Genomic DNA, 26,247 nt, shown 5'->3' on the forward strand with positions numbered 1-26,247 from the left:
GAGTGTTTGTCAGGATCATTATGATGACAATAGTGCTGTTTTAGGGCTGTACTTGTTGGAACACGCAGATGCCTTCATCCTGAGCCTTTCTGAGGAAAGTAGTGCAAGTACTGTCTGTGCTACCACTGTGTAATGGATGTGGCTGAATAGAGAGACCCTCTCTTTCTTCTGAAGGCTCGGTACAAGCCCTGTTTTAACAAGTGAAGGTTTTGCTTATGGACAAGTGTTACTTCCAAGGGGTTGCAGTAGCAGAACTGCTCCTGCTGTAGCAGAAGCTTCCTAGCATCATGGAACTAGTGTTCAACAACACCCGTAACTGCTGACTGAAGCAGGGAGCTCCTACCAAAAAAGAGAGGCTATGGCACTGCTATGGGCCACGACTAAAGATTTATGCATGTCAAAATATTTAATTCTGGTGCTGAACTGTTGAGGGCTTGTAGTCTAGTTTGATGTGCCTCTCTCTAATAGTTTAGAAAACTGGTGCAGGTGTTAAGGTGTACCCTTGAAACATCAGTGTTTCAAAATGATGTAATTGCTATGGAACTGTCCATGAGTAGCTAATGAAGTGTCCTCAGCCTTAAACACTGAAAGGCAGGGTGAGAGGAAGAGGAGGTGGAATGAGTGGACTCTACCTCTGCAGCCATCACATGCTCCTATATTATTTTTTGATATTAAGTAACTGAAAGGCATTTCACATGACTTGAATTCACTGTAGTAGCAGAAGCAGGCACAACAAAATGAATATCCACAGGATGCTGTAGGAGGCATATACATATATATTTATATATGAAATAGAAGGCTTTAGGGTATGGATTAATCGCTGAGGGTAGTCAAGAGAGACGCTTCACATAGCAGGCTGGAAATATCACCTGAACAGTACAGGTTCTGACAACGCACCGAACACTAATGCAGAATGAAGAGACAGGTTATAAGATCCTAGGCTAATTTATAAGCTGATTAGTACAGTAGGAAGAATCTTTTCTTCAGACAAGCTAGCTGCATTTGATTCAGGAACTCGAAGCCTGTAGCAATGTAACTTAAGTCCCAAGCAGAGTTGTGCGTTTTAAAAGCTATATGTCATTTCACGTAGATACTACACTCTGCCAGCATTTATGCCATTGCTGGGCATTGTCTGTCTCTTGTGGAAGGCTGCAGGAATGGAGTAACTTCAAAAGCAGCTTTTTTAATATTAATACATGAAGAAAAATCATGGCACTTCTTTATTATTAACAACTTTTATAAGGCTAAAGTTTGACAATGTGTTAAAGAAAAAAAAGTCATTGAAGAATGTGTTGACAATGCATTAGGCTTAGTCCTAACATTTAAAAACTTGTATCTGAACATTAAGCAAAGCATTACAAATGTGTCTATGCTTAGAGGATAAATATTTATTTATGACCTAGGGGGTCTTTTTTAAACAAAATAATGTATAATTTTATACAGGCAATTCTCTATTCTGGAATAATAAGGCAATTGTTACATTGCTGAATTTGGAAAAAAAAAAGTTAGCCTTTTCTAATTTAGTAAGTGGCATACGCAGACTTGCATTCTAGAACTTACCGTTGCAATTTCCAAATAGCAAATGCCAAAGATTCAGATTTGAGCTACTAGTTAACTCAGATTTTCTACAGTATCCAAACTACCTCCAGTATTTTCACAATTGTCCTACTACAAAAAGGCATACCGTAAAATCAAGCTAAAGTGCTCAAACAGTAGCCCAAAGCGATAACCTCATTAGAAAGTATAGGTTTTTAAAAATCACAAATCCATTCCAGTATGATTCTATTGTACAGTAATTACATTTAAATAATCTTTTTTAGAACAACTTTAGATAGCAATTGACATTACTGAAAATGGTGTTTATAAGGAGGAAGTGTATATATATTGTATATTCATCGAATAATTGGTGCTGATCTGTCGTTTGTTACTGTTGGTCTGAGTTTCACAGTTGCAAATGGATTTTCCCCACTGAAAAGAAATGTACAAAGTTACTACAAGACTCACTGTGATACAAAACAAAATTTAAGCCATGCCATTTCGTCATCTACATTATCTGAAGATTAAGTTACGGTTTAGACTAAAGGACTGTATGCAACTCTTAGTGTAACTTCAGTATTTAAAACAAGCTTCCATACACTTCACTTTGCAGCAATCCAACACTTGGTTAAGTTAGTGTCCAATTAGATCCGGACATTCTCTAAATAGCTTCCAGTTTTCAAAAACTTTTAGTTTTAACCCTTAAAGACTGTTTGACTCCTCCTCCCTGCCAAACCGCTGGAGAAAAACACTCTTCTGAGAAGGCATTGCATTGTATTTCACTTAACAGCACTCTTGAGAAAAGTACAACTGATTTTAACCACAGTGGTTTTAACAATGCCTAGGAAAGGTCATAGAGTAAAATTCAGGAAAAAACCATCTCAATTTCCCCTCATAATTAAAACATACTATAAGCCAACATAAAAATTAACTGTATTAGGATAAACGCTTTAAAAAGTATACCTTAGAAAGGGTGGTTTTACAATGCCATTCATATCAGGTTTCTGCAAAAGAAAAGGATATTTACACAGACTTAAAAAACAAAACAACAACAAAAAAGCTACAGATGATCTCCCCATTCTGCTAAGGAGACGAGGCCCTATCATGTAAGCAGGCTAAAACATTTAGTGTAGAGAACTGTGCCCCCAGTAACAGCCTTAGCTTTGTTTTGTTGTTGTTTTCCCAGCTTTAACACCAATTGTCACCTGAGAGTGCATTTTAGAGGTTAAAGTAGCAAATCACTGAAAGTCAAAAACCAAAAGAAAAAGGACAGAACTATGAGCAGAACACAAGTTTTACCATATTGTTTCTATAGCATAATTAATAAACAGCTAGTTGTCACCGCACAATGCCAAAGCTAGGCTTGGTGCAGATCTTACAGAGAGAACACAGCTTATCTTCATACAGCTGTAAAGCCATCAAGTTAAAAAAGGCAGCAGCCAGCTTAATGGCCAATTAAAAGCCTGAAGTGAGAGCAGATTCTGACCAGTAGGCAGGGTTGGCTTTTTGGTTGTTGTTTGTTTGTTTTAAATAAAATACAAACTACCACTTTCAGCTGCTGTTGATTTACAAAGGACAAGTTCTGGTATCACCTGTGACTTTTGTGAGTAATAATGGTGAATAATAATAATAATAAAAACAGCAAGAAAAGAGCTGATAGCATCCATGTATTTAACTTGCAGTGTTTGTGGGCAAGTGATACAAAAGGAGGAATAGTTTTGCACAGGTATTGCTAATGTTTCATTATAATCAGTCCTGGTTAAATGTACAACCTGAAAGCACTTGCTTTTACAGCTACTGTTTGCATGGTACTTTTGTGATGGAGTTTATTTTTGTGAATTTAAGATGACCCAGAAGAGGGCAGTGTTGCACTGCCACAACGTTATTACAGGATGCAATGCTTCAGGTGCAGTAAGATGGAAAAGTGCTACAAAGCAGGGTTGGCAAGCCTATTGCACAACAGGGCAGTTTTTTTTTCTTCTACTTCCCCCTGCACTAACTTTTAGAAATAATCATACTTGATTTAAGTACTTAAAATGGCAAACTAACTGCCTTGCTTCTGATAAGTGTCAGCTAAAGGTCAAGGTGAACATTTGAATAACATTCATGCGTGTAGAAGCAGGAGTATGCAGTTGCCTTTTGTGTAACTGCTTGATTTGTACTACTCTTTCTGTCTGTACAACCATTTTGCTTTCAATACATAAGATTTCACTGCTAAGCGAATGTCTGTAAGTCACCTTTTATCTTCATAAATTTTTGTCTTCTCAAATTAGGTAACCAGCTATTGTACTGGTAGTTCCTACCTACCATATTGATGACACTGTGACACAGGTGAAGAAATCGGTATTTATTAAGGACCTAATTTGACTGTGTTCTTAAACCTGTGCTTAACTTGTGCACGTACATGTGCAATTTCATTGGATCACATCAGCCATAAGTAGAATTAGGTCTAATTAGGCATTAAAATTAATTACAATGAATGAACTAATGCCTTAATTACATGCTACTGTTTACTAAACCCTAGCCCTCATCCAAGCTTTCTCAGTGACCAAGTCCTTTGTTGTTGATATTAGTCTGCATAGAACTGTTCTACGTAATGCAGCATGAACAATTTAACTTGTAAGAACCATTCCTCATCTTTCCTCCTTGAAATCGTGAGCTATTATTCTTTGTATTCTGAAACAAAAATAAGATGCCTCGAGTCATTTTGTGCTTCTGCATAAAAGACACTGTAAGCATACTGTTTTACATGTATGTAAATTCTGTACAGGGCCAGCCTGCTGTAATGTTGAGCTTATTTCCAAAGCCTTAAGATGGAGTGGGAGTTGTTGATTTGCCCAGAAGCAGGAATAACAAGGAAGCTCTACAGCTTTCCAAAAGAATGAAAATAAATGGTAATTTTGGAGCAAAATCCTTTGGTGCAAGTGCAGGAACTCTCCTCTACAGTTCTCTTCCTCCTCTATAATAGGTAAGTATCATGGGGTCACAGCAAAATGTATCTGCTACAAGTTATGGGGTACCTAAACAACAGTAATGAAGAATTCTAGAGCATAAAATAATCACTTATTCCCTGTGGAAATGCAGAATCTCAAAAAAGATGCCTTTGTCTTCTACGCCTAAAAAGGTGTAAGTCTGTTCTGGCCTCCAAAGAGAATACTGTTCTAAATAGAATTCTCTGACTTCATCTATCAACTAAACAGTTAGCCATTTCTCTCTTTTTTTTTTTGTTTTGTTTTTTCAGTTCAATACAAAAGTTAATCCACAAGCCTTAATTTTATTGATAAAACCCCTAAACTAATGCCATAGAAAAACCTTCCTTAAGGTTGACAGCTTTTGAGAGCTGACTAAGGCCAGACAGCAGCACAGAGCAGCGATACCACGGCAATTTAATGGATTCAATAATTTTAACAGGTCTATAGTAAGTCACCTTTTACTTGTCACAGGGCAAAGAACTCACTGTACTGCTTGCTTTGCAACTTTCACAGGCTGATACGTCTTTTAACTATTGAGAACATAATTACGTTTGAAGGACATGTTGATCCCATAGGTCTCAACAGATAGTCATAGAATAAATGAACCAATGTATAAATCTGACATCACATAATTGTTAAGGCTCATTGCTTCTTTATCCAAAAATGAAAACCACAAATATATCAAACTATAGATGTCTGTCTTCATAATAATTTTAGAAGTTCCCAGATACTCCATTTGAAAGTGACTTAACACTAAAATTTAGATCTTACTTCTTGATATTCCTTTCATGCACGTGAAAAGCTTTATTCCCTGGAGAAAAACATTGTCCTAGAAATGTAACATCCCAGCACAAATTATATACTTCCTATCTATCTATTTCCTCCTATATAGGAGGAAATTCTTCACTCAGAGGGTGGTGAGGCTCTGGCACAGGCTGCCCAGAGAGGCTGTGGCTGCCCCATCCCTGGAGGTGTTCAAAGGCCAGGCTAGACGAGGCCCTGAGCAACCTGATCTGGTGGGTGGCATCCCACTAGTGGGATGAATAGTGGATAACAAGGTTCAGTACTGATGAATAAAATTACTTGAGTGTGGATTCAAATATATATAAAATTCAGTATTTCTGTACATCTGCTGCTTATGTCATTCTAACAGTAATTTTGTCTATTGTGATATATTGGAGGTTATTTATATATTTTGGTTATTATTGGTGTTTCTATTTTTACTTATTTTAAACATAGTTCATTCTCTTTGCTTGTCAGTATAACAAACACTTGTCAACCCCCACCAAAATAGCTAATATGTTGAAGTAAAAAATGCTGTAGATATACTTGACATTACTAATAGTAGACTTCAATGAAACAGAAGGAAAGGAGGCTACTTGGATGAAGACCTTTGTTTCCTGCTGTCTTTCCATTTTACAGGAGGTAAGTACCATTATATATATAGTCATTCTTTGAACTTACATGGAATCTTTCACTATGAATCAAAATGCGATGCAATAAACTTTCAGTTTTTGCTTTTTAGATTTCTTAATTTTACCTCCATCACGTACAAACTTACAAAATCCTCTTCAATTTATACTGTATGATTCAACAGATCACTTAGAAAGCAAAAACATCTTGCAGAAGGACAGCCCAACGCTGCTTAGATGTTATAATAGTATACAAAGTATTTTGGTCTAACTGACCAAATTTTTTTTTTTTTTAGTAAACTTCTTAGAAATTTGCTATGGTACCAGCAATTGCTTGATTATATTAGTCTTCATTTTGAATCACTGTTTGAATGCAGACATAACAGTAGAAATACCAACTTTATATAGCATTACCTGTTCATAAAAATGTACTTCCACTCATCTGTAATTTTGCTGAATATAGGCATTAATTAGTATGTATATCCCTCAACAAAATTCACAGAAGTAACACTAACATTCATGGTGGTGTTTAAAATATTCTTTAAAACAGAGTTTATGTTATTCTAAATCCCCTGTCCCACTACAGTTCTAAAGTCACTTACGATGATGGATTTGTGTTACTTTCTATGAGGATTTACTCTCAAGTTTCATAGATTACATTCCTGAGATTTTTTCTGCTATGCAGAGAAAGGCTGCTAGTACTCTTAATTATATCCCTAAACAATTTCTCTCCCTTCTTATTACTATTATTTTTTTGGATTGAGATACCAAAAAAAGCATAAGAATCCAGAAGACAGGTTCACTGAATGGCCGCTGAAGTTAAGTACAAGTAATTAAACCAGAATATTTCAGGGCCTCATTTAAGAGCTCAGTTAAGCAGGTCAAGAAAAGGAAGCAGGGCAGAACACTTGCATTTGTGGTACTGATTACTTACCTGACCCACGTTTTCTGGTCTGTCGGTTGGTGTTTTAACAGTAGTACCTTTGGAAGACTCCATTCTCTTATCTGACGATGAACCTGTTTGCGAAGACCCCAGATAGTCTGGTGGTGGGAGGACAACACCAGCTTTTTCTGCAAGATTCACAGAACTAATACTTCTAATTGGTGCAGGGCTGTAAGACAGAACCCAACAAATAACATTTTCAGTTCCTCTCACATGTCTTTAGTCCCAGGAAAGAACAGAAGTAGGTGAGCTGAAAGTTAATTAAAGCATGTGATCTCACTGGTCAGTGGGACTCCAAATTAAAGTTGGGGTGATGCTAGTTCTTGGGGTCTCTGTATAACCATTAAAACATGATAATGTAATCAAGGGATCATGCTACAGATTGTTAGAAAGTACTTACTATATATGCCACTGAACAACATCAAGTGTAAGCAGAAATGTAACGAGATTAATGGATGTTACGGAAGTGTAAAGATTTGGGCATTTTTGCAAGTCCTACTCAAAGTGTTACCTTGGCACTGGGGCAAATGCTTTTTCTTCTGCTGGTTCTTCCAGTGGTCTAGTATACGATGATGGAAACCATCCTTTTCTGTAATGGGAAAGGATTTCAATTTTGTATTATATATGATTGGAATGATCTTTCAAAAGACAACACTGGACAAAACAGTAGACTCCAGAAGACTTAACATTTAAAGGCCTGGGTTCTGATGATACCAAATTAGTGTACAGGATCTCTCTAAAATAAGTGCAGTGATTCACCTGACAGGAGGACTTCAAGTCCCCAGTCAATGACAGCCAGCAAAAAGGGTGGAAAACCATTTACTATTATCTGCTAATGAAACCTGATGAGAGACATTTTTCTTTCATGTTTAGATTGGGTAAAGTATTGACTATCTTACGCTTTAGTTGACTCATGTTCCCCATAAAGCCAGCCATCCTTTTCTTCAGCTACAAGAAGTACGATGATATCCCCCTGTGCAAAGCTAAGTAATGTCTTGTTACTTCCAGCAGTATGTGGGAAGATTGTCTTCACTTTTTGCCTCTTCATTATATTCAACCCTGTGGCAACAGAAGTTGAACGTGATAAACTGGCATCTTCTGAATTCTCTGTCAAAAAAAAGAAAAACAAGAAAAAAAAAGCAAAATTAACCACACTAATAAAGTAAAATTAGCTATATGACAGGAAAAGTAGGTAAAGGAAAACTCAAGTGCAGATGAAGTTCTGAGACTTTGTACTGCTTTACTTTCTGCTTAGACTCTCAGTTATCCACCGTTTCTTATCCCCACAAAGCTCTTAATAGTGTGTGTATGTGTATACAAATGCACATATCACAATAAGGTTGAACCAACAGATATAAGAAGTTATGTAAATTTTAACTTGCTACTGCTTTCTTCTTTTGCCATGAAAATGCTAACCATACACAGCCACAAAAGACCTTTGAAAATTTTCCACTTTTTTTTAAAAAAAAAGTAAAAAAAAAAAAAAAAAAAGAAAAAGCTGTGTATAAAGTCCAAGATTTCATTTGCAAATGAGCCTAGCACTCAGCTTCAACCAAATCAATGAGAAATGCAGACACTTAGCACTTTTCAGACATCAGATGTTTACCAGAAGATTTAAAGGATGTCTTAAAAATGTGTATTATTTGAATAGCACAATGTATTGTAGAGGAATTTTTTAAGGAAGAAATGCTGGAAATGCTACTATTACACTGAAGAGTTCTACATTTCTTTTGTTGTGATGTAGGCTTGGTTCTTTCCCTATAGCAGAGTAAGCCAAGGATTAGTATTTTAGAAACTAGCAAAAAAAATCTTCAGAGGATTTTGCATTTCAGGAAAGAAATACAAGACTGCTCATTTTGTCCCATGTGCATTCTTCCCTAACTGTTACATATCCTTAAAGGAAACCAAAACAAGGCTGCTATATTAGTTCACATTTGTTTGTGTGCACTGAAATAATCACACAGATATATCTTGTTCAAAATTGCAGAATGTATTCTTCCAGTAAGATTGGGAGTCTGAAGAGCAGTTAAACTGTGTGAACCAGGTATGCATGCAAAGTGATTAAAATAGAATCTACCTATCTTGACCCGTGTTTTACTGCTAACAGTTCCTCCCTTCTTATGACGTATATTTTGCCTGTTAGGTAACTCATATATAAATGTTTCATAAAGACCATTTTCTACTCCTCCATATGTCCTGGAATTCACATCATGATAGTAGTCAAGAAATCCAAAGATAATTTTTAATACCGTAACGTGCCATTTGCACTTACAGTTTGCAACAAAATGACACTCACCTGCTGAATTTAGTCTTTCGGAAGATGTCTTTGGAACCGTTGCAGGATTGTTAAACATATCAACCAGTGGACTAATGTATGCCCTACCTGTAGGAGCAGGGGGCACCTTTGATGCATTTTCATAATGAGTATAAGAATCATTTCCAATCTAGAGTCACAAAAACAACGTTATCACAATACTGAGGTGACAGTGACACCTGGGTTATTTGCAACATAAAATTCTAGAAAGCAATGCTCAAATTTTCCCAGATTATACATATGAAGGCCAGCCAGAAAGTCCTTACATTCCTGTGAAGTTGTTGATAGTATAGTTTGTAAGGGAGTCCTGTCCCTTGATACACATTTGTTAGTGGGAATGCTATGAAAGCTTCCATTTCCACAAATAGCACACACACACCTAGATAAGTAAATTTCTTTAAATAAATAGATAAATTTGGAGATTAGTATAATTTAGAAATTCAACACCTAATGGTAAAACAAAAAAAAAAATAGAGGGAAGAAAGAAAGAAACATTTTGTTTAGCTTATATTGAGCTAACAGAGTATGAAATTACTAGTACTTACAGTTAAGAATTTAGGATATGTAACTGTTACAACAAATGAAGTTATAAGAGTGGGGTCTGCAGAAAAAGTCCTGGGCTCCCAACTGAAAACTGAGCCTTGTTTGGATATACATTTCTGCCAACTATATACATTATGGATTTTTCCAGTGGTAGAGCTTCAGCTTAATGATTGGCGTTTATACCCAACCCCAGTATATTCCTGCTGAGTTACGTTATAGACTTGAATCCAAATGCTTAAGTACAAAAGAAACTAGTGAAGCCAATCTAGTCCCATTTAAAAGAGAACCTTTAACTAGCAGGGAATGACATACCATGGTATTTCTCTCTATCATTGGTGAAGGCTGTGGTGTTCCTGATATTGGAGTGGAACCAGGTGTCCTTATTTCGTCTATCATCATTTTGACTTTTTCAGGCACTTTGGTAGCGTCACTACAAATTTCCTGCCACCCAGGCAGCTTGGAGTTGAGGAATTCTGCACACTGCATCCAGGTGTAAAAGGTACTAGTCAAAGATACGCTTTTGCATAAAATTACGCAGAGCTACTTGCTAATTTTTGTTACAGCAAAATGATAACTGAAATGGAAGTCTTTTCAAACATGTTCATAATTAAGTAATATCTCTTTGAAACAAATAGCATGTAATAGAAAGAATGCTCTTTTTCAGGGTCAGATACTGGACTTTCTGTAGATTTTTTAAAAAGTCATAGTAACCCTTTATTGTCACTACAATACATTTATGAGAATATTGCATTGTAAACATTTTTTGTAAACAGATTGCAACACTTGTCTGGTACTACAGTGTTCCTAGTGCTGTCTTAAGTATTTACAGCAGTCTCATCTTGATACTAATAGAGATGCTTAAGATCTCCTATAGGATTAGATTTCATTTCTATTTACACTCGTGCCACTGACCTGAACATGATAGAAGTGCATGTGCTGGGTAAAACTGCAGTGCTTGTCAACCAGAAAACAGAATCTTCTTTTTTCTTCAAGTAGAGCTTCTCTACAGCCTTCTGCAATAAACCTCTGAATATCAGTCTGTCGAGAGTTCACGGTTTCCAAATACTAAGGGACAAAAAATTAGTCTCTTAGTTTTATGTGGTACTCTATTCAATTACTGAAGTGAACTCCAAAAACTCTAGAAAAAGTTACTGGAAAAGTGGGGTAAGGTGGCTCTACTTCAAAGTCATTCTCTTTTCATACATACACCTAACTCCCCAACCTCATCAGGTAAATGTGTATTTTTATTATAGGCAATTAGTAATCTAGGCACAAGAAAAGTTGCACCAGGGGAGGTTTAGGTTGCATGTCAGGCAGAGTTATTCTCAAAAAGGATGTTAGGCTTTGGAACAGGCTGCCCAGGGAGGTGGTGGAGTTCCAACCCCTGAATGTATTTTAGAGACGTGTGAATGTGGCACCTGGGGACATGGTTTAGTGGTGGGCTTGTCATGACAGACAGACAGTTGGACATCATGATCTTAAGGGTCTTTTCCAACCTAAACAGTTCTCTGATTCTATTTAAAAGGGGAAAGGAAGCAAAACAAGAAAAAGTCTGTTAGCTTCTAAGTAATATCTGCAGCAAATAAGAATATGACTTCAAAGCGGTAGCAACTGAGCTGAGCAATTTTAAGGCCACAGGTGTTCATTCTCTAATTAGACTAATTACCTTCATCTGCCCCATAGCAGTTACATTTGCTCTCACAAAACTGTGATGAATCTATACTTCATTTTAGAGAAGGGAAAATGAGATACTAAAGAGACTAAAGTATATTTATCTAAGGTTATGAAGATTCATGGCTAAAATGTGCTTAAATGCTAATTCTTGAATTCTCAGTCCAATACATTAAAAAGAACTGAATGCAAGTTAAAAGACAGGCAGTAAGAAATAAGAGCTATTCTTTATTTATTCTCACTGTACTTTGTTATAAACAAAGCATTCTTTGAAGAGAAAATTAAAACAGAAATATGGAGGAAAAAATGTAAAAGCTAATATAAAATAAAAAGCTTGTGCAAATAAAAATATCAATAGCAAGTATTTTCTGAGATACATGATAACCTGAATATGACTTATTATTTAAAACAAAGTTCTCTTTACTGCCTTGCCATTTCTTATTTTGCCTCAAGATGGCAATGCTGTTTAAGATCTGCAGGAAAGGTAATAAATAATAAGTGATGGCACCTACTTTGGAAAATAAATTTATAGCAAATTACTGTTGAAGTTGCATGGCATAGCTGCGTAAACTTCTGCATAAAGGTGTAGTTACTGAGGTAATTTAAAGTAGTTCACCAAGTAGTGGTCAAGTGAATAAACCTAGAAACTGAAGCAAAAGTCTCTGAACATATACAGCAGTATAGTCCAGCATTTATTTTCAACCGGAATGCATATTCTAGGAGCCCCCTTGATATAAAACAGCTTTGAGAAATCAAAAATACACGTTCTTTGAAGTTAGTTTAACTGTAGCCAAACAACTTACAGAGGAGTTATGTGTATTAACTAATTACATTGCATATATAAAAATTGTTGTAAGCTTCAGAAGTCAAGTTTTAAAACAGACTCAGATATGACCTGAAACAGCTTAACGTTTTGACCAATTCTCATTTAAAACAAAACAAAAAAACTTAAGAGACAACACACTGACCTCCATTTCTTTATGCTCATATTTCATCACATTTCGTGCTCCTTGGCTTTTCCTTCTGATTTTTTTCAGCTCAGCCTGAGACTTCTCTAGAGAATCTAATTTGCTTCTGTGTTCGTTTTGGTACCTCTTTAAAGTTGCCTGCAATCAAAATATTTAAAACATCTCTTAATGCACTCAGCAGTGCAACATTTGTAAGCAGTTAAAAAGCATTACCATAGATTATCACTAATACACATCAAATTAGGTGACCAATTGCTTTTCTCACTTTTAGTTTAAGAATGCTATTAAGTCATCATGCATTGGTTCCTATTTTAACTCAACATAAGCATGAAAATTTTGGCCATGTTTATGTATTTAAAGCTCAAATCTGTCATATAAACTAACTGCTAGGGAACAATTTCTGAAAAAGTCTATGCCTAACAACAAATAAATAAAATATGACCTTGTTGGTATTAGAACTGAATGTACTTACAGTCATATATTTTACATCCAGGTCTGTTTTCTTCTCCAGTTCAGATATAATTTCTTTATGAAATTTTTTGAACTTGAAAAGCAAATGAATGAAGGGTTATTAAAAATCAGCAAAAAATAGTTTATAATTTCAAAAGGTTAGATAGATTAAGAATTTGTTTAACTTACACTTTCCTCTAGACTGTCATTAAGTTTCTTGTGTGTTCTTGAAATTTCTGTGAGAACTTGGCCTGTTGATAAGCATACAAACGTATTTGTTTCTTTCATAGAGTTCTGAAGTTAGTTAACAAAGAGCAGCAATAAAATATATTTAACTGATACACTTATTAACTAGAATATTTGATAGGAAACCTCTTGCTGTTGGTCATCACAGCAGTTGAAATAAATATATATGGCCACAGACAAACCAAGAAGCTCATAAATGATAGAAGAATAATTAATCGTATTATTTTGCAAAGACGACTTGGAGTGCCAGACAAAATAACTACTTCCTTCTCTCCAGGATAGCACACATTGGTTTAGGAACAGGCTCTCTTCTTGCCAAGTCAGGGAATAGCACATAAAAAGTAGAGATACTTGTTACTACCCAGATAGCTGTTTCTTAGTCTGAAAACTGAACCTTAATGGTTAACTAACTGCTCCATCAGAATCAAAGTAACCTTTCACATTCATTGAGGGCAGATCTGATACACATGCTGATTAATTTCTTGCATTGTTTTATCAGAGCCTGACTGTACGGCATTAACTAGCAGCCAAGGAGAGGCAGATTTCTCAGCTTCCTCTCAACTCATCCTAAAAATGTCTATCACCCTTTGCTGTCTTCTAGCACCAGGTTGCATAGCTTACTTTTAACTGCTAGCAGTTAGCAGCTGGAGTGTTTCACTTCGCTTTAGGAGGGTGTAGAGGAAAAAAACTCCTTGGGTGTGGTTCTACATGCAAACCTATCTAAACTGGGCCTGCTGCGGTCCTGCCCTGTACGCAGGCAGCCACATCATCCTGCTCAGGATGCCGATGGCCACATCATCCAGCTCCCTCCCGGCTGTGCTGGCACTGCCAGTCTTGTCTGGGAGACTGCAGTGTACAGCTTGGAGGAGTAGCTGGACATGTCCCAAAGTGGCCAGTTTGACCTCACCCAGACTAGAACTGTAGGTAGTTACCAGGCCTCAGCCAGGAGCTGGTATAATGGCTTTTTGTCTACAGATGTGTTTTCTGTCATTACATTTCCATGGCAAGAACACGGGTTCTGTTTCAGGGCTGGGTCACTGTCATGCTTCCTCCAGTAATCTATTTGTCGATCAACCTTGCATTATCCCACACTGAAGTCTTTGCCATGCAGGTTCTTATGGTATTAAACCTGAAAGGCTCTTGTTCTAATGTACAAAGCTCCTTAATTCTGGTTTTCTGATTCTGTGCCACTGGCAGAGCCCCAGCACAGGACTGAGTCAGTCAGCAAAGACATGTCATCCTGCAGTGCCTCAGTTCCCAAAAAAGCTCCCCAAAAGGTGCAGATAACTGACAAATTCAGCTAAATGAAACAAATGACACAGAACTTTTGATGAGATCCTTCTCATCTTCTCCTTTCTCAACATTTCCACAGCCATCAAGACCTGTCTCTCCATAGTTTATGTTAGTGCTTTGGTAACCTTCCCATATAATGCAGATACATTCCCATAGTGACTGGATATATATCATTACTTTTCTCTTTCCAAACTATATATATATTTTTATATATACACATATCTATGTGTATGTAAACTATACAATATATATAACACCCTGTTTCTCTGAGTCCTTCTGTACAGCCTACAGTGCTATGATTTTTTTTTTCCTTTATATTTAAGATTGCTGGTGATTACCAAAATACAAAGGTAAATGCTATGAGAAGTGAGAGTTGCTATAGTAATTAGTTATTTCATATGCAATAGAGAAGTAAATACCATGCAGTTACATAAACACTGGAGGAATCAACACGAGTAAGCCACCTGGTTGTTTTAAGGCTGCAGAAGTGAATGAAATTTAGTCTGTAGTGTTTGTTTCATCAAACTCAAATGAGAAGTTACATTTTAGACTGTAATGGCATTTTAAAATTCGAGGAGTTTTGTAAAAATTTATCAGCAACTTAAGAAAAATAGTGTTAGAAGACATAAGGAAAAAAAATCCAATACAAGTAAGATTACAAAGTTTGTTTGGTTTTAAGTATGCAGAACAGAAAGCTATTTCGGAAAGTCACAGAAATTCAGGGTGAACATTGAAATGGCCATCAAAAAATTGCTCTTATAGGTTTTTATTCTTTAAAATGAACTTATTCTTACTCTTCGTAAAAAGTCCGTTCTGAGATCTGCTGCCAAAGCGGTGCACTTAGCTAATACTTGGCAAGGCTCGTGCAGCCAGGCAGAGCGTTCCAAGCCCTGACAGACATCCAACAACGCCGGGTATTGACTCAGCTCTCGCGTCGCTCTTTCACACTCCCTTCCTCTGCCCAGCCCTGCCACCACAGTGTAAACGCTCAATAAAACAACCCATTCACCTGGTGCGTCAAGAATGGAAAACCTGACGCTCGGAGGTTGTTATTTTTGTCTCACACAGCACTTGAACCAACTGCAGCCTTCAAGTCTTTAGGCTTTGAATACTTGGTTAGAAACATTTTTATTTTGTTAATCCTTATTGCAAAGAATACTGCCAAAACATGTCCTGAGATTAAGAGAACTTTAAGAACTACGCTTCCTTCTGAACACTTTGTGCTGGATTATTTCACAACTTTTTTTTCTTCATACACTCTAGAACACTTGAATTTTATTTTTAAGTATCAGTGACTGTCTCATTGCATTTTCTTCTACTGTTAACCAAAGGCTCCCTGTACGTAGTGCATCAGACAGAACAGATTTCATACTGCAATCTCTTTACTGCTGCTGGTAATCCAGAGGCACTCGCTGTATGTGCTGGCTCACCCATTTCATTTCCTCTTTCATGTTTTGAATCAACATTTTGAAAGGAACCCATAGTAAGCACACTCTGACCTATTAAGATCTAAATTATAGTTTACATTAGAGGTCAGATTCTGCACTTAGAATAGAGAACACTTTTATAGTGAACATATACCATGGTCTTTTATCGCTGGTTTAAGATAATGGGTTATCCAAGTTTAGATGGCCCTCCCAAGTGAGATTTATACAAGGAGAAAAGTTTTTGCAGGAAACTAATTCAGGAGAGGCAAAGTGACCCCTAGCCTACTTGTAACAGTATCCAAGTGGGTTGGAAACTGAACAAGTTCAAGAGAATATTTTGATTTTAATTACCATAGTGATTTATAGAGTAGCTCTAATAAAGATAATGGGTTACTCTAGATTAATAACGGCATAAACTAACACCAGACTCTGGCATTCAGTGATTATTCAGTTTGTAAAAAGGTACAGAAAACTACCTGAAGTGAAGGCAAACACGCATTTCTCACATCAATTAAAAACATTTTGCTATATATTAAAGCTGCTCATGATCAGGTTTTATATATGAGACCTCATAATACACAGTAACCAAATATTAGCCTTATCATCATTCACTGTCAAACCCCATAGCTAGCAAGCATAATGATGTGACTAGACTGCATGATAACAGACCACTTAAGTCCAATTTATGACAGACATACTGTAAACTTGAACCAGCTTTAGGCATTATATTATGCAATGAATTAACAAACCAAAACCACCAGTCCTGATGATAAGCATAATTATTAAAATACATCCCTTTCAAAGATACCTTTTTGCCTTCCATTCCTCCACGCCCCAAATGTAAAATCTTTTTGACTAAAATGATAAAGGTACTTTAAATATTTCCACATTTATTTTAGAAAACAAAAATGTAGTCATAAATGTTTATAGATACTTTATCTTACTATTAGCTTAGTAGTGCAATACAAGGAAGAAAAGAAACAATTCAGATAGGTGTTTTGAGAGAGCATCTCACCTTAAAAATAAAATAAAAATAAACCAAACATTTCTCATGTACAGTTCTTGAAATTAGGCTGTATAATACAGATAAATATGACCATGAACAGTAATGCCGAATTCATGGTAAATTTATTTTAGTTTCAAATAGGTGAAATGCACAGGTAGAAAGATCTTGTAAACTGAAACCTAAGAAATTCATGAAAGATTTTTAGGCTTAACTGAGGCTGTTGTATCTGTATTTTCTATCAGGAAAATAAGACGGACTAGAATTCCATTAATGCTCCGTTGGTTTTGTTACCAAAATAAATATATAGAAGTCACTAACCCAAAATACATAACACTCCTCCACACGCAGCTTCACATGAGCAAGAAGGCATCCTTAAAAAAACCTGTCTTCACAGTAGATGAAAAATAAGGAAAACAATTTTTAACAAATTCTCACTTGAAAAAAGAATAGCTAATAAGCACATTCATTTTAAGGCCAGAATATAGAACTTCTGCAGCAGTTACACTTTAATCTCTCTGTACATGCGGGGCAATTTTACTGGTTATCTTTTTAGCTTACGTTGACTGCTCTGATGAACAGAAGACTAGAAGAATTAGTGCAAGGTAGTCAATAGAGTCAGAGAAGCAAATATTAGTAGCTACCAACAAAATCACTTAAACTTTTAAAATATTAAATGATTATATTAGAATAAAAAGTATTAATTTTATCACCTACTTGAAATATAATTAAATTTTGTTTTTCCTTAGAGGAGGTCACTGGAAAAAAATTCAAGTCTTTCTAGTAAGACTTTCTTAGATGTCTGGGAACAGACAAAGTGCTCAATTATAATCACTCATTTATCTCCTGTTGTCCTATTTTGCATTCAGAGCAGGTCTAGTAACTTCATGTATTCAAGATGAAACCACATAATTATTTGTATTAAACAAGAGTGAAAGGCTGAGTCAAAGCTACAGATGGAGACAATATAGTTCAAGTGTATTACTAGATCCCATTTCTGTTGAGATGCTCTTTCTTCGAAGTTACCCTTTGCCCAAAAGAAAGGCATTTATGATAAAGGAAAGTTGGAAACAAAGTCCTTTGATGCCATTAGCCCCTGAAAGGCAGTAAAATAGGAAGTTTCAAAGGAATAGAGTATAATAGATAAATATGATTGAACTAAACATCTGTTAAGCCTCAAATGCATTAAATTTATCATTCTCTCATAGGAAGGGATTTATTGCAGAAGGATTTAATTGTGCAGCAGATGCCTTAAAGAAGGCAAAAAGTCTTAATGGAATGTAATATACATGAAAAAAATAATAAGGAAAGAAAGCAACGTGAAGGTTTCCAAACCTCTAACTGCTCTGCTTCTAATACAATTTGTCCAGAATACTTTACAAAAAACCACAATCTGTAGAATTAATACTAATATGCACATAAATCAATAGGACTAGGTCAAGTCTGCCTTTCCTTACTGCATGAGCGAACATGAAATAGGAAGCAAGGAGTAAATCTCTCTGTAGTTCATTTTATAAAACAGCGTTGACATATGACCATTCAATGCCATTTTATGAAGGTGACACTAGAAGGTGAAGGGGAAGAATAAGAATAAAACCTGCAGTAGAGAAACAGGGAAGAGATTTCAGAATATAATAAAGTATTTGAAGTCCCTTATACGTGCTAGATCCAACTGTCCCAAAACAGCACTTCTAAACGGACAGTTATGTTTTGCTAGAACAGCACATAAATAAATAATATGAATAAAATCTACACGTGAGAGGAATACAGTTAAAACAAATTTTGGAAACCGAGTGACAGACTTGTTGGTTAAAGCATACGTTTTTAAAAACCAATTATTAAAAATTATTTTATTTTCCAGAAAGCCATAGCAGATATAAAGTAACTGCAAAGCCAAGACCTAACTCTGAAACCGTACCATCTCGGAAAGTCTAGTCCTTCAGAAACCCAGCTCAGGGGAGGTAATGGAGTCTGTGTCAGTCTGCTGTATGCTGAACCTCCATGCTTATCCCACAGAACTGCCTTTTTGACCAAACAGATCCCTGACAGTTTTATCATAGGCACTTCACGTTACAATCTTTTGAATGTGTTATCAATCTGTCAATATCATTGTCCATTCAGTCAGACTACTGCGAATAGGCATATGCTTTGTTCTGAGTGCAGAATAGGAATATGACTTCCTATACAGATAAGTGTTCTCCCCTCCCGATAAAGCCAGAAAACATGAGAAAACATTTTCCAAAGTCTTTTTTGTTTTTGTTGTTTTCTTAATTCAACGGCTACTACTATATCTGAAGTTAATAATAAATTAATGCCATCTTAATTGGTGGGCATGGTGGGCACAGAAAAGCCTTACTTCTCATTTCATTCATGGCAAATTCATGCAGCAAAAATGCAGCCCTCTTAACAGCGAGTGTTGTCAGAGTTGTTTACACCAGGCTCCCACACAAAATAAACCGCAGCAAATATTCATTTAGAATGCAGTCTCATGCTTTTAGCACCCCTTTAACTATTTAAGCATTTTATATGAAGTTGCTTTTAAAGCATCATTTTTCCTCTGAGGTTAGCTCAAGTTACACAACCCACAATATTTTAGGTAATTATCTGAAACAGATTTAATGCTTTGAGTTGAGAAGTTTCATTTTCTCCATAGCTCTGTCTGATCACCTGTTTTTTTTCCAAAAGCTACATTACTTCCAATTGTTTAAAATATTTTTAGATATAGTCTGATTGATACAGAAGAAAGAAAACTTCCAAAGTTCCGAAGAGCCTGGAAGATGCCTTAGTATCATGGTTCCGTTTCCAGACCAAAACAATAAGCAACAGCTACGATTATACAAGACACTTGCTAATTTAGTGATTTGGGTTCCAGTATTATTAGGTGGTGATGAACTCATGCCACTCTTTCTCCTTTTTGTAGGACTTCACTGCCTCTGTTCCTCACAAGGCTACTGACGAGGGATGCATGTAGTTTTAATGTATGTTTGACAAAAGTGAAAATTTCAGTTGCTTGAAGTTATAATCAAGCAGAACAAAAAAGGGGGGGGGGGGGGGGGGGGGGGAAGAAAAGATACAACCTCTGTTTTTATCCAGTCAAACAACTTCTTTCCAGCTACATTGTAGGCAACATCATTCAACAGGAGTCCAGAGCTGTTTTGATCAGCAGGGACTGCTTTCTAGCTACAACACACTTCCTTCTGTTGGAAGGAAAGTACCTTTTACTATTGTACTTTTACAACCAATCCTGCACACTAGGTTCAGTTCTATGCTTCCTGGAGTATTAGCTTTATTTTGATATGTACATCTTTGTACATATATATATAGTGTATACATACAAATATACATGCATTTGACAGCCTGTTCCCTCTGTGCCAAAACCGAATAGCATCAGGAGAAAAAAAAAGAAGGGAAAAAAAAAGTTTGCTGGTAGCATGCTGCCAGTGTCAGTTTCTGTTGCTCATCCTCTCCTAGCATGCCTCCGGACCCAGGGCGGAACGCGCTGCTAGTGGCATACGCTGCACTGCTGGCGACAACTGAACAGTGCCCACCACCTTCTCCGAGATTTCTGTCTTCTCGGTGGTAATGAACCACCACAGGTGTACTACCTGGTGGAGCTGGCTGGGAAAATGCAGTCAGGAGCATTTATAAAAGGTTGGCTGGGATTTTACCCAAAAGGAATTTGTGTTTCTAAAGGGAGAAAAAACCAAAAAGCCTAACCACCAACACTCAGCAGCTTATCTATGTTATTTGGAATAAGCTTTGTTACAGCACACACTTGGCAGTGCTCTCTTTGACACTTCCCGTGTTAGACGACATGCTGTTCTCCATGTGAGGAGTATAATCAAAGACTCCTGCTATTCAAAAATCCTTTCCCCATTTCATAGACAGTCAAGGGATAGAGCACAATTTGCTTTTACTTAGTAGCCTAGCACCTACTATTTATACCATTTTCTTTTGTAGATCAGGATCTAAACTATGCATTTATCTTTTCCTCGTCTTAAAACATTGTTGATGATCATGTGAAACAAAAAAGGATAAGACTTCATAATGAAGTACTTTCCTAACACTAACACAAATAAAAAATAAAAATAATTTACAATTATTATTATTCTTTAACTGTGGAATTATTAAGTATAAAAAGATAGAGAACTTTTTAGCTCTGTATACCTCAAAGTCTACGATTTTATTTATAAAGTCATATTAAGATAAACCCAGGTATTAACTTATTTTAAAATATATTTAGTCTAAAATTAATGCCAAATACTTTCATTTTAGTACAAATGATTTTAAAAAGTACTACAAAATGCATATCATGCACTACCTGCAATATTGTAGGCAATAAACTGTTCATAAACTAGCCATTCCCACTTAAGAATTTTCCGGAGCGAATACAAAAGAGATTATCAAGACTATTACAATTTCCAGTTCCTTGGAGTTTGTTCTTGGTGTGATGCTCCTATTTTAGGACTTCAAACAGAACAACAACAACCAAAAAAACATATTATTATAAAGAGAAGTGTGAGTTTACTCCAGCTTTAGCAAATTCCAGTCTGCTAGTCTAATTGCCTTTTTCTCTCCCAAACTGTTTTGATCTCTCAGTCAAAAAAAAAATTCAGATTAATTTTTTTTAAACCTACTACATCATTGATCAGATGTTAATTAACATGAAATATTTATCTTGTTTTAGATGATTAGTAAGCATGGTAACTAAATTTCATGTTAAAAAAAGGAAAGGAAAAGTATATGCCACATAAATAATGCATGAAAAATGGCAAACTTGTTTTTCCACCTGTTACTCCATTACTAATATATTTAAAAACTGCTGGAGGCATTTCTTTTTCTTTTTTTTTTTTTTTTTTACCCATACGTAAAAAAACACAATATATTAAGGTATGTGCTACACTGACTGATCTTTCACAGGGCCTTGAAAACCTTATATACAAGGTTTTTATACTTGAGCTCTGCAATGGTGTTAAACAAGTAGCTTCTAATCCTCATGCACATCAGGTGCAAAGAAAATAAGTTAGAGTGCAGCCACAGGCCTGAACTTGCCTGTATGTCGCCCTGCTGTTTTTAGGCAGATTAGTTAAGGAAGATCATACAACAGAGCTAATCTCTGTTTTTCAGCAGGACTGGAACAAGAAAATTATACTAACCAGCAAAAACAGAGGCTCTTTATGGGTTTCCAGTACTAACAAAAAGGATAAATACTTAAATTGTCATTGTAAATGCTACATGAATTTCAATAAAGTGCAAGGAGTCACTGCATTTTTTAATCACAAAAATTTGAAACTGCCAGTTTCAAAAAAACAAAAATAAGAAAATCCAAACCCAAATGCAGCTTACAGTTTTGATAAAAGTCTCTTTCTTGGAATTTCAAGGCAGATATTGTTTTTTTTTCTTTAGGAATGTTAATGACATCTACCACTGCTTGTGGATTTTTTTGTTGTTGTTCAGAAATAATTAGTAAAAGCTGACTGTACAGAGAAAATACAGGTAGACCTTTGATTAAAGGATTTACAAGCTAGTTACATGCATGATGCAATTTTCCTTGCAATGATGACATTTACTTTCCATTTTCCATCCATTTCTCTCACTGGAGTAGACAGAAAGAAGCCTCTACCCAGGCTCTCAGGCTTTTTATTTTTATTTTGCCTGCCAACAGACATACCTGGGGGTGGAGACAGTGAAGGAAAACTGATTGCTTAGCATCAGCTGAGAGAACGGCCTCCTGCCTGCACCAGCCCCAGTATCTTGCAATTGTATTGTGTTTGGGTAAGTTAGGAGTGCTGCCAGGGAACACGCACCTACTGTGCACAGAACACACATTCTCTCACTTTGGAACTACTCTTTTCTACATAAAAACAAGCCACAATCAAGTAAATGTTGCATGTACACCCAGGTGCAATCCACTGCAAGATGAAAGATGTCTGTGCTACCAGTGATGCTCATGTGAAATCTAACTGTTCCAGTACAGTCAGATATCTTTAAGAATGCCCTTCGAGGTATTTTCCCTATTTTCTTAGGCCTCTGAAGCACTGCATGATGATACCAAGTAAGTGCACACCCACTTTTATTTTGAATATAAATCAAATACCAGAATCAGCTTCAGTTTACAGGTTGCTATAGGGAAAAATACAAAAACACTGAAATTATCTGAGAAATTTGAATGATTACCTTGACACCATCTAGAATTCAATCTGAAAAATATCATTTAAGTCATATCAGTGTCCGTTGTCTTTTCTTCTCTGGGGCTAGTATTATTCTGCAACCAGCACCCTGCAATTGTTCAAAGAAATTTTTGTGTTTCCATATTCTGTTCCTCCCCTCAGCCACTTCCAGAACCAGAAAATTTGCACCTTAGCTGGAAGTTGTTGTAACTTACAAATAGAATGATGTGATTATATATAGAACAAACTTCTGTTTTTCTAATCGTACAAGAACAAGCCACAATATCTGTTTTTAAGCATTTACATTCTCTATGTGTACTAACATACACACCTCTTGTTCACTCCCTCTCTTGGCAGGATCATATTTTATCAGAAAGGATTGTAGAACTTTGGAAAAGAGACTCCTCACTGATTATTTATTGCTTTGTGATTTTTTGTTTGTTAATTATGGTTCTGGATAGCAACAGGATAACAGGTTTCTCTCGTCTTTTTTTTTTTTTTTTTTTGATTTATTAATAGTACCGTACCAGTTCTCCACTGTTCATGAACACCTTGACTTGCAGGAGTTTTTACCAGGCCATTGGCAGGGCATGTTTATGAGTATCTGAATAGTTGATTTAATTTATAAATCAGTGAACACATACAGCTTCCAATAGCTCTGCAATAGGTGGACAGGCAGCTTACTAGGTGATATGGAGTTGCTCGTGTTTAAGAATTTAAGACTGAAGATTTTCTGTTTCTTTGTTTTGCTTTCCTCCACCAGACTCATCAAAAGTTTACATGCAGAATACTGAGCACTAAAAGCCACAGTACCAATCCTAGAGGAAAAAAATTGTCAATCAGAATGTTTGGCTTGCTTTAACTTTATAAATGACCTGGAAAAGTAGAACTATGACTAGCAGGAAGTTTCCACTAACTCAGCTACTGTTTCCATCAGTAGAAATATATCTAGAAAGGCTGGTTCATCTCCTCCTAGCTTACTTATGGCAAATTGGAGGTCTATGTAGCATTGAGACTGAATGTTACCACAAAATTAGAAGATACAAAACCTCACTCCTGAGAAACAGAAAACTATTTTGTGTTTCATATTCAAGATACTTTCTTTTTATAATAAAAGAATTCGGTCGCTTCTTCCAATTCCATTTCATTATAAATATAGAAGAAGAGTGTTTTATTAATGCTCCATAGGAAAAGCTGGCCTGATATACTAACTGCTTCAGCTGCAACCTCTAAGCTAATTTCCCAGAAGTTTCCACAAGATGAGGTGCTAAAGAGGTTCTGTAGTTGCTGGCACACTTCACTTGCCTTTCTATCCAACGGAATCTATTCTAAAAGTAGAACATTTATACTATAGAGGAGACGACACTGATGCAGTAAGTAAGACGGGAGAAGATGACAGATCTTTTCTTTAGGTTACACGAGCCAGTGAAGGAGAGCGTGCTAGGTGTCATCTTTCGAAGACAACTGAGACAGGAGTCCAGCTGAAGGGGTCAGTTTTTATGCTAAAGCAAGCCAACAACTCTTCCCTCCACTGCTCCCTCTGCCCCCCTTTTTAGTTTTGTTTTTAAATTTAAGTGTAACTAGCTACATTTATCCTAAATGATTAAATTTTCTGTTTTTCTGCTTGGCTTTCTCAATACCAAGAGCAATGCTTAAGTGCTGTATTGCAGAAGTAGCAAGAGATAGTACAGGCTCAAATGGCCATGTTGCTTATTAATAAGGAAGGAAAAAGAGTTTTGAATGACAATTACTTGCAAGATAGTGCTTTAGAAAGATGGTATTACCTTACATTACAGTCTGATTAGAAATTTTTCAGCCAGAAGATACGTATTTTTTTAGTAAAATAAAAATTTTCCCATTCAATTCCATTTTTTTTCTTTATTAATTGGCCACTAAGCTCACAGATTCTCACATCAAAATTCTCTACAAATTGAAATAAGGAAGGGGAGAAAAGTTCACTGGGTTTCTCTTAGCTAAATATGTAAAATGAAGGAGTTATCACTTACAAAATAAAGTAAAATTAGACAGTGCTCTCTACAAATTTAACTTCACTTAATTGCATTAATATTAGATTTGTATTATTATCAAATTACTGTTAGTTTGCTTTGAAAAACCAGAAAACAGTTACCAGAAGAATTCTATGATCCTGTTGAATTTTAGTCCATTCAAATGGATAAGAAAAATGCTCACTATTGGACGAATTGTAGGCATATTCACCACTCATTAGCTTATTTTCTCAGCTAACCTACGATGACTCTCAAACTGATCCACAGTTACCCCAGTAACTATAGGCATTTGGCTAACAGAAGAATAAGGACTCTCAAAAAAAAAAAAGGGGATGGGGGGAATGTTTATATAGAGAACTCCTGCCCTGAGTTATCTATGTCATAGCATTATTATGTGTAATTACTATATTACTATATCACTTTAGTGGATGTTTTGTACTTAAAGCATGACAAAGTTTTGGAGACCTTTAAAATTACATTACGTGGACATGTTCAAGTGTTGTCTTTTAGCCCTTCTAGAAGGACAGTCAATGCCTTTTGTGCCCAAGCAGAACATCAAGTTCAGGGCTCTCCTTGGTCAGGCATTCTGCTTACTGTTTGCGCCGTGAGGGGCTCCCTTCCTCAGCCTTGTGACTGGCACAACACAGAGCAATCTTTTTGCCCAATACTTGGTTCTGTAAATTATGTGCAGTAGTTCTTAACCTGAAAATTTCTCCTAAAAAACAAACAACCCCCCTATTTTTAACAAATTCTTAAGTTTCAGATTGTAGATGAGCAATAGCTTTGCATACCTGTTTCCAGATGAGTTTTAACAGAATGAAATTGTGAAAACAGTAAGCTTATGACACAGACTAATCTTTAAATAAACTAACAGTTTAGGTTAGGTTTGCCACAAATTTCTGCAATTCAGTTCCACAGGTCAAGACCATACAATATAGTATTTTTCTTATGGTTTGGCTATCTGTTGCATGAGCAGCAGTGAACAGTTCACACTTATTAGTTCTTGAGCAATAAGCTCTATGTACAGATCTGTAATATAACTGTGGGTGACTGTTATAGATACAGTTGCCACACAACAACCGAATTGGGACTTCACACCCACAGTATTATAAACGCGTTTAGCACCTGCCATTTATTGTACCTACAAGGGGATAGTTGGGAAAACATGAGAAGTATTCAATGAATGTGCAGGAAAACTTCCTGATTCCTTGAGAAAGTAAAGGCTAAAAAGACAGCCTACATTATTAGAATAGAGAGCTTATTAAAATTATAAGCACTAAAAAACCCATTAGA

At 36.1% G+C, this 26,247-nt stretch overlaps 1 protein-coding gene across 2 annotated transcripts in view; it reads right to left on the bottom strand.

Moving 5' to 3' along the window:
• Nucleotides 1-1,210: 1,210 nt before the first annotated feature.
• BAIAP2L1 (BAR/IMD domain containing adaptor protein 2 like 1) overlaps nucleotides 1,211-26,247 on the bottom strand; it is a 39,962-nt gene continuing 14,925 nt past the window's right edge. For both annotated transcript variants that reach the window (XM_080556634.1, XM_080556635.1), the window contains exons 4-14: nucleotides 12,999-13,060; nucleotides 12,832-12,903; nucleotides 12,360-12,497; nucleotides 10,633-10,785; nucleotides 10,033-10,200; nucleotides 9,160-9,307; nucleotides 7,763-7,970; nucleotides 7,375-7,452; nucleotides 6,855-7,032; nucleotides 2,500-2,540; nucleotides 1,211-1,968 (exon numbers count right to left, since the gene is read on the bottom strand). In XM_080556634.1, the coding sequence (XP_080412760.1) occupies nucleotides 1,893-1,968; nucleotides 2,500-2,540; nucleotides 6,855-7,032; nucleotides 7,375-7,452; nucleotides 7,763-7,970; nucleotides 9,160-9,307; nucleotides 10,033-10,200; nucleotides 10,633-10,785; nucleotides 12,360-12,497; nucleotides 12,832-12,903; nucleotides 12,999-13,060 (1,322 nt within the window). In that variant the 3' untranslated portion in view covers nucleotides 1,211-1,892. The remainder of the gene's footprint in view (nucleotides 1,969-2,499; nucleotides 2,541-6,854; nucleotides 7,033-7,374; nucleotides 7,453-7,762; nucleotides 7,971-9,159; nucleotides 9,308-10,032; nucleotides 10,201-10,632; nucleotides 10,786-12,359; nucleotides 12,498-12,831; nucleotides 12,904-12,998; nucleotides 13,061-26,247) is intronic.

This window comes from Anser brachyrhynchus (assembly GCF_964034855.1).
Source record: "Anser brachyrhynchus genome assembly, chromosome: 15".
Lineage (NCBI taxonomy): Eukaryota > Metazoa > Chordata > Aves > Anseriformes > Anatidae > Anser > Anser brachyrhynchus.